This window comes from Dermacentor variabilis, chromosome 1, assembly GCF_050947875.1.
Source record: "Dermacentor variabilis isolate Ectoservices chromosome 1, ASM5094787v1, whole genome shotgun sequence".
NCBI classification, from domain to species: domain Eukaryota; kingdom Metazoa; phylum Arthropoda; class Arachnida; order Ixodida; family Ixodidae; genus Dermacentor; species Dermacentor variabilis.
The window spans coordinates 8,285,013-8,300,356 of record NC_134568.1 but is presented as its reverse complement, the minus strand read 5'-3'; the positions used below and the strand labels follow the sequence as shown (position 1 = coordinate 8,300,356).

At 45.9% G+C, this 15,344-nt stretch overlaps 1 protein-coding gene across 1 annotated transcript in view; it reads right to left on the bottom strand.

Annotated features, from left to right (window-relative positions):
* Positions 1 to 15,344, bottom strand: part of LOC142573202 (uncharacterized) — a 145,920-nt gene that overhangs the window by 24,643 nt on the left and 105,933 nt on the right. The window contains exons 4-6 of the mRNA XM_075683021.1: positions 8,975 to 9,159; positions 7,275 to 7,509; positions 652 to 825 (exon numbers count right to left, since the gene is read on the bottom strand). Coding sequence (XP_075539136.1) covers positions 652 to 825; positions 7,275 to 7,509; positions 8,975 to 9,159 — 594 coding nt within the window. The remainder of the gene's footprint in view (positions 1 to 651; positions 826 to 7,274; positions 7,510 to 8,974; positions 9,160 to 15,344) is intronic.

Genomic DNA, 15,344 nt, shown 5'->3' with positions numbered 1-15,344 from the left:
TGAGCAAGGCCTGGGTCTGTCTTTTTGATCGGTCAGTCCTACAGCTCGGTTGAATTTGCCCATATTCCCCAAGCGCGGCGTGCTGCGACTTTCACAGCAACTGCTAAGACCCCAAACCTTGATCTCTCCGTGATGTTGCTTTAACTTGGAACGTCCCGTGCGACCAGTAGAGAAAACTAGAGACACGGCTAAAAATGAAAAAAAAAATTATCTGCTGGAATCGAATCGGCCTTGCGGCATATCAAAAACAAGATCCATTTTCCCAAGTGGCATCTTATAGTGACAGAATCCGAGCCATACAACACACTTCTCAGGTTACGTGAGATTTCGAACCGCATTCACGCTCCAATCAGCACGCGTGCACCGACACACGCGCACCTGCACCTTGACTCAATACTAAACATACATGGTCAAGTGTGCTGCTCCAGTGCTGTTCACGTTCTTTCCATAGTATATACCCTTCACTTCACTGCGGCTCAGCGTGGACAGAAGCTCGCAGGCTCGCTTTATCACATTTGATCCGTTGCTAACCGCCAACGCAGGGGTACGCAAGTATAGACACAACGTTTTAGAGAAAAGCGAGAAAGCGAGCGCCAAACGAGGGCTCGCTTAGTGCGCTATGAGCCCCGACTGGGCGAAACGAGCACGTACATGTACAACCATGACGATGACGTAGGAGTGTACGAGCTCCTCGTACGCCCCGCGACGGCGCAAACGGACGCGCTCGAGGCGCCACGACTCCAGGTCGAGACGCCGGCCCATGGAGAACATCGGGCGGCCGTCGGGTCGCCTCCACGTCGGGTGGCGACGTAAGTCGAACAATGTCTACGAGAAGGTGTGGAGACGCAAGAGGTGTCATCTAAGCCGACACTTGGCATTTAATCTCAAGAAACGAGAGCAAAACTTGAACGCGAAGCCACCGCATTTCGCAAACAAACGGCCGCAGTTATTAGTAGGGGCAGCCTCTTAGCAACTTCGTCCTTTCAATGAGACCCTCTTACAAAACTCCAGTGCCTAAATTGTCTCGACCTAATGGCTCACAGCAGAGTGTTTCAAAATGATTCATTTTAGCTTTCGAGAAAGATACTTCGAAGTTAGTGGAAATTGGTCCTAATCCACGTTGGCTTTCAGTATGTTGTTGAATATACAGGCTGTTTTTTTTTTGCTGCATCAAATTTTTTAAGATTGCCTATGACAGACAGAACAATTCTAACCCTTTGTCTAAATTACTCGATGGGGCTGCCATTACTTCTGCGGGAAATCAAAATGTTCAATTGAAGAATTAAAGTAATTACGCCAATCACATTTTTAATTATTTACTTTACGCGAGATATTTCAATATACGAATTATAGCCGTGAGTTCGGACGGCGTATGCATTCGGAACGAATTCGCAGGATAGTACCCGCAAACATAATTTTCAGCGTCCGTCGAAATGCATTGGTGTTCCAGTTACTTCGCGTGCTTCAATGCATAAAACAGCGGTTTTTTTTTTAAAGAAAAGCTCCAATTCACTCTGTGAAGGTGGTTAGCCAGCGAAGCTGTGGTATTACGTGATCCGATAGACCACTGTGACGTAGCCTTGAATGATTGAGCAATGCACTACATTAACTGATTGACAGCAAGACAATTATATGCACTGTACCAAAACAGTACCTAAGTATGCATGGCTTGCTTTGGGAAGGAACCGCAGCGTTCTGCCTAGCCTGAGCAAGACGCCGTTGTGTGTACTGACGTTGCTGTTCCTGTGGCCGGTCATCATGTTCACGCTGCTCTTCGGAATTCCTAAATATGCGTGCCCTTCCCACAGCGCTATCAGAACACAAATGAAATCAGTGACCAGGCGGGTTCTTCTACACGTGAAGTGTAGTGACGTCACTCCCTGCTTCGTATGCTGTAGTCGCCGCTTCCCGGCAACTGCAGCTTATGCAACCGTAATCTTCACAAGGAAACGCATGCGGCGAACGCTACGTGCTTCGCATTGGTCGAACGCGCCTTATAATCTACCATGTGGTTTTCACACTTGTGTTGTGCTTTTTTTATTGAAACGAATACTGATGTGCCTCTTGCATGCGTAGTTTTAATGGAGATGGGCACTTTTGGCTTCAATTCGTGGAATGGTTTTCTGTCGACTGTTCTGTCGACGGAGACGAAGATATCCCAGGAGTCAAGTCATATACAGCTTTGCTGTAAAACGCCCGTGTACTGTGTACCGTGCATTGTGTGCACGTTAAGAACCGAAGGTATAGTCAAAACTATTCCGGGATCCCGCAATAGGCAAAGCCTCATTCATATCGTAGTTTGGGAACGTGAAGCCCCAGAATACATATATTTTCTTTTATGTGGAAGGCCCTACAATATTAGTTTCCTTTTGATGCGTGTCAAAACCTAAGTTGACTCTCGGGGCCTCACTGTATCACATACAGGCTACTCGGAGAACCCGAGACCCTGCAAACTAGTTAACACTGAAGATTTTTTAGATTTATGCGACAGACGTTTTGCGTTCTGTAACGATAATATAGAAAAGCAGTTAACCATGACATCGCTCTCAGAGCATACAAGCTCGCATATATGGGCAATCGGTTCTTTTGTATAACAAGCAGTTGTCATTGAGGACGAAAGCTCAAGCACTCGCCCGCGACATGCTGCGTTTTTTTGTGTATTTCTAGTATCCTCACTTTCTCGCATTCATACCCGCAGCCACACTGAACAAGGCAATACGGCAACGTTCATCTACTGTCTTATTTATCTGCCGTTGACAGCAATCTTGCCACAGCACGACCAATCAAATGCCCTCATACAACGTTCTTTGTTCTGTGCTGCAACAAGCTGTTTTGAATTGCCTAATTGCTGCAATCCTGCACTCACCCGATAACTCATCGTTGCTTCGGTACACACAACTATCCGCAAATTTCGGCGCACCCAATTAATAATAATAATAATAATAATAATAATAATAATAATAATAATAATAATAATAACAATAATAACAATAATAATAATAATAATAATAATAATAATAATAATAATAATAATAATAATAATAATAATAATAATAATAATAATGCTTTTCATAACTCAAGCGCAGAGAAATCACATTTCTGAGCTAAACATTTAGATTCAGAAATGCTTGCTTAAAAAGGTTTATTTTTTAAACTTTTAAACCTACATAACTCACTTCGTTTAGATAGATAGCGCAAATCTTCGGTGCACTGATTATTTTTGCTGAACACACTCGCGCTGTGCACTGAACTAAAGTCAGTGACAAGCCAAAAATAAAGCACCGGTGCTTCCCAAAAGAACACGTATACTGGATTCTGCAGCGAATCACTTCATCCTATCCTTCCTCGGATCCTTATCTGTTGTACCACGTTCTCGCCTTCGCCCAAATGCTTCTTTTTGCTCAAGCATTAGCATGAAGTGAATCATCTCACCCTTCTGAGAGCACTTTTTCTTCAAGTATTTTTGCATTGCTACCTGCTGTTAAGGGGGACACGTCAGGTGGTCCCAGGCAAATGGTTCGCCTAATCGCTGTTGTAACAAACCGGTTGGGTTCTGGACAGCCTTAGTCTCTACATATGGCTATTTCTATTCTTCGTACATACGGTGTGACCACCACGTATTGATTGTTGCTGAACAACTGGGTCGCTTATTTTCGTACCAGTGGCATATATAAAAGTCCTATTTCTCGAAAAGCGAAGCTATGAAGGACACGCGCATCACGCACTTTTCGGAGGAGCCCGTCCTGTAGACTTGTCATTGATTACGACTTTCACCAGCCACATCTGCGATGACATTCTCGTGCACATAAGACTAGCAGAGTGCTGCAGCGAAATTATTCGTTTTTTTATTCTTCGAGGAACAGGCTTCCCTTTCACAAAATTCGTCCATATTCATGCAACAAAGAGAATCTCGGTACTTCTTTGGCACAGACATACGGGAAGGCTGTGTGGATTTCTGCTGAAGTTAGTTGGCTAGTGATTGTCTGCAGAGTAACTTGACAGTTGTGCATAAATATTTATGTAGGTCTGTGCGGGAAGGGTGGGGATTTAACTGGAGCTTTGCTTAGACTTGAAATACACCAACTAAACGATAACTCTGCATCGGTGGTAACTATATGCGGCTGCTTGCAAGATGCATTTTACACGTACGCAAAATAACTCCCGCTCATAAAGCATTACGCAAGTAGCGGTAGAGAGTGAAAGAAAGTTGAATGAAAGAGAGTGATACGGTCGCCGAACTTTCTGTAAGACAGATGTACAATTTGGCCGGGAAGCTTTTGAGGCGGTGACAAATTTACAAGCGAGTGAAATGCTTCGTGAAAGTAGCACTACAGTACTGACTTTGGCAGTCAGTATCACTATAGTAGCGATGCCATGTGCCCCATGTGCTGGGCTGTGCATTCGTGAGCGTAATATACCAACGCCTCCTAGATAGCGCAAGGCCCGTGCACTCTGATCCATGACGTCATGCTACCTTGCCCGACTACCATAGAATCTACGAGGGATGCTCCTGAGCAAGCCGAGGGGATTTTGACGTCACCACTTTCATCAAGCTGGGCTTGGTAATGAAAATTTCGGTCCAAGTAGCATGACGTCATAAAGTATAGAGTTTTGTACAATAATTACGAGAGGGAACTGTGGCGCTGCAATCATTGAGCCACAATGGGACCGAGGGGAAGTACATGGATTTGTCTGATCTTCCTGCTCGTCAACTAAGATGCTCTTGTGTTTTTTATTGAGCTTTGTATGCCTTCATTGTCATAAATTTCAGAGCAATCTATACACTTTGGAAGTGCAGGAGGCGCTGAGAACACGCACAATCGCTACTAATTACAACGATGGAGCTTGTCGAGGTGGCGATATCGAAACGCGCCAAGCATTTCAAGGCACTAGCATGCCCGCGATAAATTGATAAGGGCATTTCACATCACTTCTCAGTGCATGCGTCCGTGGCTTCAATGGTTTCAATATCAGGCTGCTGTGCTAGGGCTCCTGTGTTCGAATCCAGCCGTGGGACAATTTTAATAATGTATATTGATTACGCAGTGCATTGTTGAAAATGACGAGTTTACGAACTCGCATAGCCGCCTGAAGCTGGAAGGACGAAGTTTACGCAAATCCAATCACTTCCCACAATTCCCATGCTGGCGCAACCACTCTCATTGCAGCTCCCGTTGATACTAGCTCCAGAGTTCCCTCTAGTAATTACTGTATGAAACTGTGTCATAAAGCAGAGTGCAGAGGCCTGCTTTCTAGGAAGCACTGCGAATATACCCAAAGGAAAAGAAAGGTGGCAGTCACTTCGCTCTGGTAGATAGTTGATTCGTTGGAACCATAAAGATTCCTACAATTACAAGAGGTAACTCTCGCACTGCGATAGCCACTATGAGAATGATGGGCCGTTCACGGATATGTATGGGCTTCGTGCTTGGGGCTTCAGAGTTCTTGCGGCTTCATTCATTACGCTTTATCTGGACCTAAATTGCGAGGCACTTTATACTTTTTGTTAATGCTGAGGGAAGTAAGACTCTGCAAGCACGCATAATTGCTACTAATTGCGGTGGTTCCGTGCGTCCGTTGCGTAATGGCTTCATATCGGGCTTCTGTGCTAGTGGTCCTGTGTTCCAAGCCTGCCATCGGACAATTCTAATTATGTTTAATTACTTATAACGCCACGCTCTCTTAAAAATTATCACTTTGCGAAGTCACGAAGCTACCTAAAGTCAGGAGGACGCAGTTTAGGCAAATCCATGCACTATACCCATCATTCTCATGCTGGCTGAACTGCGCTGCTTACAGCTCCCGTAAACACTAGCACCGTAGTTCCCGCTAGTAATTGTATGAAACTCTATGGTTGGCAGGCTATTGGGCAAGAAGCACAAGCGCAAAACAAACAGACACGAAGAAGCCCAATTTAGCAAACACCGATTGTGCGCCAGCGCAATTGTGTGTGTTTCTGGTAAATGCGCATTCCTGGGCTAGTTGGCTCGTATCCGTAGTACAGCGCCACAGAACAGAAGGGACCAGACGAAGAACGACACGTACACAGGGTGCACTAACAACTGAAAGTTTATTCACTGGATGCCCAGAATAAGCACTTGCTGAGCATGAATAAACAGAGGATACGAAAATATAAGAGACATGAAGGACCATCAAATTGTCAAGCCTACTACGCGTGAAAAACGGTCCCTGTAAGGAATATGACGTCTTTCTCTGGGAGCACGAGGGGCGGCTTGCTGACACATACATTCCTCACATATGTACAGGCGCCGACAAAAGTAGTATACTCCACGCAGTCCACGCAGCGGGAGCCGAAGCAGCGGCACACTGCATCGCGACGCCATCTACAGGCGGCCTCTGGGATCGAGACAGCCAATGGGTGCCCTTTATTATTGGCAGACCTGATCCCAGATGCTGCCTGTAGATGGCGTTGAGATGCAGTTTGCCGTCGCTCCGGCTCCCTCTGCGTGGACTGCGTGGAGTATACCACTTTTGTCGGCGCCTGTACATTCCGTTTGGCAAAACATGAACAAAATGGCGGAGAGGAGAGGGCGGAAAGGTGGTTTTTAACGCACCGGACAAGCTAGCAAAAATGTGCAGAGCCGTCAATGAAGCAGATAGGGAATCTGTGTGTACTAAGAATCATCGCAATAAGCCTGTAGAGTGCACTGAAAACGGGGTCTACGCAATTCCTTTGGATTGCAGCACGTCACACATAGACCAGACGGGAAGATGCCTAAATGACAGATTGAAAGAACATAAGCGCAACACAACAAAAATAATATCAGGGAATCTATATATGCATAGCAGGGTCTGCGGCTGCGCAGTAATATTGGAAAAAAAAACTATCATCCTGTCCAAATCAACAGATAAGCTAACAAGGGAGACCGTTGAAGCCCCGGAGATAAAAAAGCTGGGCGATTCTTGCGTCAGCAAGCAAGTCGTCGGTCATGCTCTCAGAGAAAGACGTCAGATTCCTCACAGGAACCGTTTTTCAAGTGTAGTAGAGGCTTGACCATGTGACGATCTTTCACGTCTCTCATATTTTGCTATCTTCTGTTTATTCATGCTCAGTCAGTACTTATTCTGGGCATTCAGTGAACAAACCTTCAATTGTTAGTGCGCCCCGTGTGCGTGTCGTCCTTCTCCGTCAGGTCCCTTGTGTTCTCTGGCACTGTTTTACTGCGGGTGTGTGTTTAGCTCGCATTATCACTTCCAGAATGAGTCAGCTATACGTGGCAAATCACTCGGAAAATTCGTGACGTCAGGCGTGCCTTGAGATTGTAGAAAAGGTCGAGCTTGATCGCCAGCTCGACGGGGTTCTCGGTGGCGTTGACGAAGCTCAATCCAACGTCCCTGAGGAAAATGACCAGGGCGTCGGCGCGGTGCCGCGTGGAAGCTTCCAGGCACTCGCCGAACAGCATCGCTGCCTTCACCGAGCTGGGCGTGGCTTTGTCTTGGGAAGTTCGTGTTTTGGTTGCCGGGATTTTACTGCCTTGCGTGGTTGTTCTGCATGAAAGGCGGCAGGGGTAGTGCTCATGAGCCTCGCAGTCGTGTAGTATTAATACTGAATAAAGCCACGATACTGTTATAATCTCATTCCACATAGATTCCACTAAGTGAGCGGTCCTTGAGCGTAGCCCCTGCATTCGATGGAGCTTCTTTCCACTGTTACTATGCAAATTTTCATTTCGGTCTACATATGTTTCACTTATGAAGTGGGACATATCAATCTCATTTTCATATTGGTTCTATGATGTAGCTTAAGTGACTGGGGACTCAAAGAGAAAAGCGCTGGCGCACGTTCAGGTCACCGCTTAGGCTAATTAGAGAATAATTTGCGCATTAGGGTTAGTTTGCAATAACTATTTGTAATTCCCTTTCTTTGGCGATATGTTCTCTATTGCTTTTCACGGGTCCCTTTAGAACTGCTGTAGGGTACAACATGATTTGTAAAGAGACCTCGAGCTTGAACACCTTTTTACGTGTCCATTCCAAACGACACAGAAGAGAAAGAATTGCCATGGTTGAACGCGGTCAAACTAAGTTTGTCGAGCGATAGCTCGGTTTTTATTGCTTTGGGAAAGGACGAAAACATTGGTTTGCAGAGACTTAACTTTTTGTAGCAGCAACTACCACATCTACAATTGCACGATGCACAAGACAACACAAAGACGTCGCTCCGCGCGTCAGCGCTCCGGTGCGAACGCGCAGTGAAGCATGCATGGATGTTGTGAGCGTTCCCTTTGGAATGGCGCGTTGGGTTGCGTCACCAAGCACTTTTTATCCAAGTTTGCATCCAAGTTTTATCCAGTTGATATGCAAGTTTAAAATTCATGCAACCAGAGGCTGTGGCGGTGGCAGCACGAAAGACTGACCTTGAGCCGCTGTTCGTTTTCGATCCACAACGCATTATGCAGGCTACGTCCCTGTTTGACCTTGACAGAGTTTGAAGGTGAGATTTACGGAACCAGGCGCTTTCTGGGTTTGCACCGAGAGTAATAGAGCGCATCGCTCTAAAAGATGCAGCAATGTAGGCCTATTCCTCAAACGTCTTGAGCTTTTTTGACAGCGTGATTTCTTTTCTTGATCCGCTAGCTCTCACAGTAGGGCAGTAAATTGACCTGAAGGGCCTGTTGATCAACACCAACATGGTTCGAAAATCTTCGCTAAAACAGTTCGCCCTTGGCCGGCCAACGTAGCAAATATGTCCATCGTTCCGATTGACTTGATCAATTTAATGGCACTTCTTTTCTTGCGTCAAGTACAACACTGAGAGAGTGCATACACAAACGGAGAAATATAACTGGAACTAAGAACGCGTTTAGTTTGGAACGGATAACTTTATTGAACGGGTTACGGGCAAGCTACCAGAAAAGGGAGAGGAATTGGGTGATGCTCGCGAAAGCCAGTACGACTGGAACTCATCTTTAACGAGCGAAGAAACACAGGTGATGAGCGAGCGCTGCCTCACCTTGCGGTAGAACCGAAGCGCGACGTCGTCGTCGTGCTCGGCGCCATGCGTTTGAGCTCGGAGCGCGCGTGTGACCACAGCCGCGTCTCTTGCTCGTCGTACGTGCTGGTAAACGATGGCCTGTTAAGCCACCCCGAGCACACGTACGCGTAGAAGTCGTCGCAGGGGTCGCCGCTCACTGTCTCCTGCGCATGCAGCGGTCAAACGTTGCAGGCGGAATCGATTTACATGCCTACTCGAGATGCGCTACAGAAAAGCACCCAACACATAGTGGTCAAGCGCGAACAGAATTTGCGAAATTATACTTCCTTATTTTCCTTGCCTTTCAACCGAACTTGTGCATAGAATCCTATATTACGCCAGTAAATGAAGCCATTTGATTTTTAACTTTGCAGCCGTCGCTCCACTCGGAATATGTCCTATGGCGCTAAATCGTGAAGTCATTCCAAACTTTTCTGTTCAGTTTCTGCAACCGGCCCTCCACGATTGGTAAAAAAAATTTCGCGACACCCCCACTTCCCTTTGCTGTCACGCAATGCCAGGAAAACCGCGAAAGCTCGTCTGATACAACGTGTGCACATTGATTACGCATAATTAGACCGAACAAAAGCAACTACTTCTGATTCAAAGCCTTTTCCGCAATGAGCCCTCTGCAATTGGTCAAAAGCTTTCGGGCGGCGCCCACTGCACCTGTCTGTCACGCAACGTCAGAGAACCGCGAGAACTCATCGCGTCAAAGGAACGTATGAGCATTACAGGTGCGTTAATGTGCCGAACAAAATTGATTTTTTTTTTTTGGGGGGGGATATCCATGCACTGCCACGTTCTGCAACAAGTTGAAGATGGCCGCCCGCCGAATGCTCTGGCACTGGCGACTCATACCTGTCGAGGTGAATGGACTTATTTGAGTATAATAATTTTTTTTCTTGGCAATATAACGTTTTCGAGCCCTTTCAGCACGTGCACGACATCGCTATGCTAAATTTTCTTCGCTGAGCATCCGTTTAAGCTGCATTCTTACCCTTCCGTTGCACACCGCCGCAATTTCGTGCCAGGTACCAAAGCTAAGCAAGAAGAAGCGGGTCAATCACAGACGATCGCACCATTCTACTTTCACTGCGCTAGCCCGGCCCCAACGAAATACTCTCCATTTCCGCATGCTCCTCGCCTCTGCTCAGCCAATTATACAAGAAAAATCTTCCAACTAAGGCAGTGCTCCTCGCTTTCAAAGCAATCAGAAGTGACGTCCTATAATCGAGGAGAGCGTTTCATTGACCTGTTCAGACAACGTCTTGAGTCACTGCCCAATGTTCGGGCCGGCGGTTATGTAAATTTGACATCAGTAGATTGGAACAAAAACATATTGGAATAGTTTTACGTTATATAGGACCCTTGCTTTCCCACCGAAGCGGTCCTGCCGCATTTTGCGAACTGACAGCTACAGGTGGCTCTAGCCACAAGCATTTACATTACTACTAGTACTGCTACCACGGTAATGAGCACAGTGGCCCTTGCATAGCCTGCAAACGGGTGTTCGGGTAACGCGCCCTGCATCTGTTCAAGATTGCACCTCAAACAGCAGCTAAGAGAGCTAAGAAAGGTCTGATCGTGCGTGAGCTTTCGTTTCATTAGCTACACCATTGGGACGTAAAAAAAAAGAATCTTAGGCTCTTATTCAGCAAACTTTCTTTCGCTAGAACTGCTAGTAAGAGCAAATATCAGACAGCTGGGAAGCTGCACTTATTGCCGAAGGCGGCTGTCCAATTAATGGCAAAGAGCACTCACGAACTAAAAGCTTTGTGAATTCGGCCCCGTGGCCCGTATTAAAAAAAATGTCTTTACGCTTGAACTGTTCCTAAGAGTGGACGTCAGGTAATTCTAATGTCGCACATATTACAGAAGGTGACTGGCCAATGGCAAACAACCTTACGAGCAACAAAAAAAAAAAAAAAAACGTTTCGCGATACAGCACTGAGAAACTAACGTCGTTACAACTGCCATCGCGCTATGTAATAAAATACGAAGCAAAGCAACGGAAGCAACGATGGACGTCAATAGCATTTACCAGGTGCTCCTCAAGAATCTATTCAGAAAAAAAACATACGCCGGGATGGGGAGGGGGGCACAAGCAATATATATATATACATGGCCGCGTTCATTTGCAAGAACAAGTGCCTCCGCGCCCACCTTGCCACGCATGTAGACGTTGGATACACTCTTAATGGCAGCACTTCAGCTGGTAAATAACGTGCAGAAGCTCACTAACACTGTTTGCACAAGCGTCTAGATATTGTCGGCTGCTTCATCGTCCTCCTATCACCCAGTGCACAACTGATAGATATAAAAATTCACGTAGAAGCTTCTTTTGGAATTGTCTAAGTATGCGTAAGCATTATGCCACTTGCTCACCTCCACACAACCCGGTGTAGCTATCAGTGTTATGAAACTTGGTCCGGCCAGTACAGACGACAGCGCTGTGGCGATACGAATTGGTGCAGACGGCGGCGTACGGTGAATTGATAACGCAAGCAAAGTACTGCAGGTAGCGGCCCCAGTTGCGCTGATGGCATTCCGATCATTATAAGCCATTTTCATCTTTAGCGCATTATCCATCCGCGTCAAACCATTACGAACCGTGATCAAACTTACTCCAGCGGCAGCTGCGCATGGCACGGCCACGTGCACCGTATCTTAAAAGCGAGCTGCAATGCGGGCAGAGAGTACCGAATGGTGATAGCTCTGCGCGCGGTGTTTTCGCAGCTTTGCGTTCGAGAGAGGCGCGCTGGACCGTACCTTGAAAGCGATGTGCTAAAGGGGCAGGGTGCGGCGTGGGCTGAAAGCTGCATGAGCGCTGTGTTGTCACCGCTTAGTTTGGGTTGAAGTGACAGGCAGCATGAAGGTAAAGTCGCTCGCTGCGGCGGGTTCTATATTGAAAGCGGTGATAATCGTATGTGACGGACAGATGGAAAGACGGACGGACGGATGGACGGACACGGTTTTTCTCGTTGGGTAAGCATAGAGACATTAAAAAAAAGTAAAGCTACGTGGTTATTGCCGCGGGGGCGGTGTTTGACCAGTGGGCAACCAAGCATAACTTCGGCGCAACGGGGGGCCGAATTTACAAAGCTTCTCGATCGTAAGGGCTCTTTGCGATTGGCCGGTCACTTTCGCTAATAACGTGTCCAGCTTCAGTATAGCCCGAAATTTTGTTTCAGAAACAATTCCAGCGTAAGAGCTTTTTGTGCGTACGGGTCGAGGTTCTTCCAGATGGCACGCGTAGCACCAGTTGCTTCTCGACTAGGTAGCCGCGGAGAGCAAGGAAGTAGATCGGCCACTATGTTGGGGCATAGGCAGCCACTGCGAGTGCGATCGTGCAGTGCTGTAGTGTGAAGTTAACGCAGCGGGTTTTGTAAGCAGTGCGTCCAGCATTAGCGACTGTCCAAGCTTCTGAGAAGGACGTTTGTTTAGAGCGCAGTGTTGACAGAGTGGGACGCACTCAGTGGTCTAGAAGGGAGGCATCGCGGTGCTGCTATCCCGTTATACTCGTCGATCAACTGTGAGACTATACTCGCAGGAAGGTGTCGATGGTAAGATGGTAAGACTATCTGGCTTTCGTTTCCTCGAGTTCATATTGAGATTATATGGTTTAAATGGGCGTTCTTCTTATCTGAGTTCCTCTTTTGATATGTTCTTCGTATTGTCTGTGTGGTGCTTGAAAAAGCTCGGACGATGAAGTGTCTACCTCTCAAACGAAACAAGGAAATGAAGAAACACGCAAGCAAACAAAATTAGTCAAAACGTTATCACTGCTCTGTTTGCTAAGTGCTGGTGAAATCAATGCTGCTAATTAATATGTTGCCGTATGCTCGACTGAGCAGGTTAAAGTCGGCTATTACACGCTACGTGCATAGCATGCATGCAACGACTGCCATGCATCCCCCGCTTTCGTACATCGACATCTTACACGATGACGTCGTACCTGCACTTGTGTTTGACCGGTGGCAGCACAACTTCCTTCCGCACCCCAGTGGTTGGGGAAGCATAATCAGCGAGATGAAGCATTAATACGCCAGAAAAAGGAACGACCCCTCTTTGATCACACATACCATGTTCAGTTCACCTTACTGAGCATTGCAAGTAATTGTTTTTTATTATTATTTTTTGCTGCTTCTCCAAGATCTCTGTAAATATCGTGCCATACCAACTCAATACGGCTTTTTGTTTGAAAGGGAATCTTTACTCCTTGATCCCTCCTATAACAGATGAACGGAGTTTTGATAGGTTATTGAGGCACAAAATGGCCGCTCGACGCAGTCTGTAAAGTTTAAAAGCCAGCTGGGAAAACCTTAGCTTACCTTTTCGCACGTGGTCACTGGCTCACTGAATTGACTTCACTTTCTAAAGCCATCGAAGAACTGTGTAGCGTAACGCTTATCTGTAAAACGTGCCTGCTTAATCTTCATCCTTGCCTCGTTACCTGATTTAAACGTTTTCTTGCTAGTTATTCTCAATTAATTCTGGCTAACAACATTAAGAAAAAACCAAGCACTGGATTTTGCCTTACCACAGTGGTGGGTGCATGCCGAAGCCTTAGTATTTTTAATATATTTCTATCTACGATTTCGGACCCGGTGCTTCATCATCTTACTAGCGCGCGATGATAACTAAACCTTCAAGGAATGACTGATGGCTTTGTTGTTCCGAAATTGGACCTAAATGCTGTATCGACGTCATGTGAAATACGGCTCTTCGAACAAAACAACAAATATAAATTTACGGCTGTTTCTGGAGCCAGTAATTCCTCTGCACACTATATAAATAGCACCTCATCAAAGGGTGTGTCATCTAATAGGTCACGCACGTCTACACACCCACGTTATCTATAATCTCAAGGATATTATGTGTTGTATGGTGGAATACCTCCGCTGTATAGCGTCGCCGAATCTCCATCCGTCAAAACATGGTTATGCAAAACACCTATTAGCGTACAATTCGATCATTAAACATTAGTTTGGGTTTTATTATTGGAGTAATGCAGGACACTTCTTAGAACGGGCGCACAAGAGTTTGGTGTGTCGAAATTGTACAAGAGCCATACGCACAATATTATTGACGAACATAATGGTCCTACATAGAGCCTTCGACCTAAAAGATTTGAACAAAGCCTTCACTATAATTTTTATTAGCGTAATCTGCGAGACAACAAGCCTTTCTCTCCAATACATACGCGCCGTTTAGCGCATGTTTACAAGGAAAGAAGTTCACACAACAGGGCATTCAGATAGCTAAATTTATGAATCAAGTCAAGCACGAATATTCCGGAAATAGACCAGTAGAATATGCAATCAAGTACATTATAGTTTTTTATTGCTAAACAAAGTGTACAATGAAATTTTTCCTTGCGTAAAGTACAATGAAATCCTTATCAAATGGCTGGAAATTATCGAGCAGAAGTTGAACGCCGTGCCTCTGTTCAACAGTCGCGGCCCTCATGCACAACAACTGTGGACTAGTTGATGTATAAGACTAGAACTTGTTCGCTCGCTCGCTCGCTCGCTCCAGCAACACTTGGAACAGCCCCACTTACATCGCACTGGAGACTCCACTAAGTGTTATCTCTTATATTTAAAACAATGCCCCGGGAGCCTAGTGGCTGTATGGCTTTGCGTTGCTGAGCTCGAGTTCGTGCGTTCAATCCCAGGAGCGGGGGACACATCTCGATGGGGCTTAAATGCTCAAGCGCTCGTGAGCTTACATTTAGGCGGACGTTCAAAAGATTCCAGGTGGTCAAAATTATTCCGGAGTCCTTCGCTACGGCGCGCCTCATAATCGCATCATGGTTCTGTCGCATAAAAGTCAAGAATATGTTTTTAAATATCCGAACAGAAAAATATTGCAAAATTTTTATAGTGAATTCCGGAATAGAATGCAAATCAAACACGAAATATTTTATTAGCATTCGAATATTCGTACACTCTCCGTCTAAAATAAATTCTGCCTTCCAGTCTTTCTCCTGCGACGAGCATTCTAAGATCCTGGTTCTCTCTCTGAACCAAAAGTAGCACTTGAAAGACCTTAGTGAATTCATACACGTACTAGAAATTTTTGCAATATAAGGCTGCGCAAACAAAAAAAGTACCCGTCTCGGTTAGTCAGTGGCTATGACGCTTAATTTTCTGTCAGCTTAAACGAGGTCGCTGGTTTGAATGCTGCTCGCGATTGTCGTATTTCTGATAGGGGAGAGGTGCAAAAAATGCTCCCGTAGTTTAAATTTAGGTGTACGCTACAGAACCGGTGGAGGTGTTCAAATTAATCCGTTGTCTCGAGTACGGCGTCAATCGCAATCAACTCTGCAGGTTCGGAAGCGTTA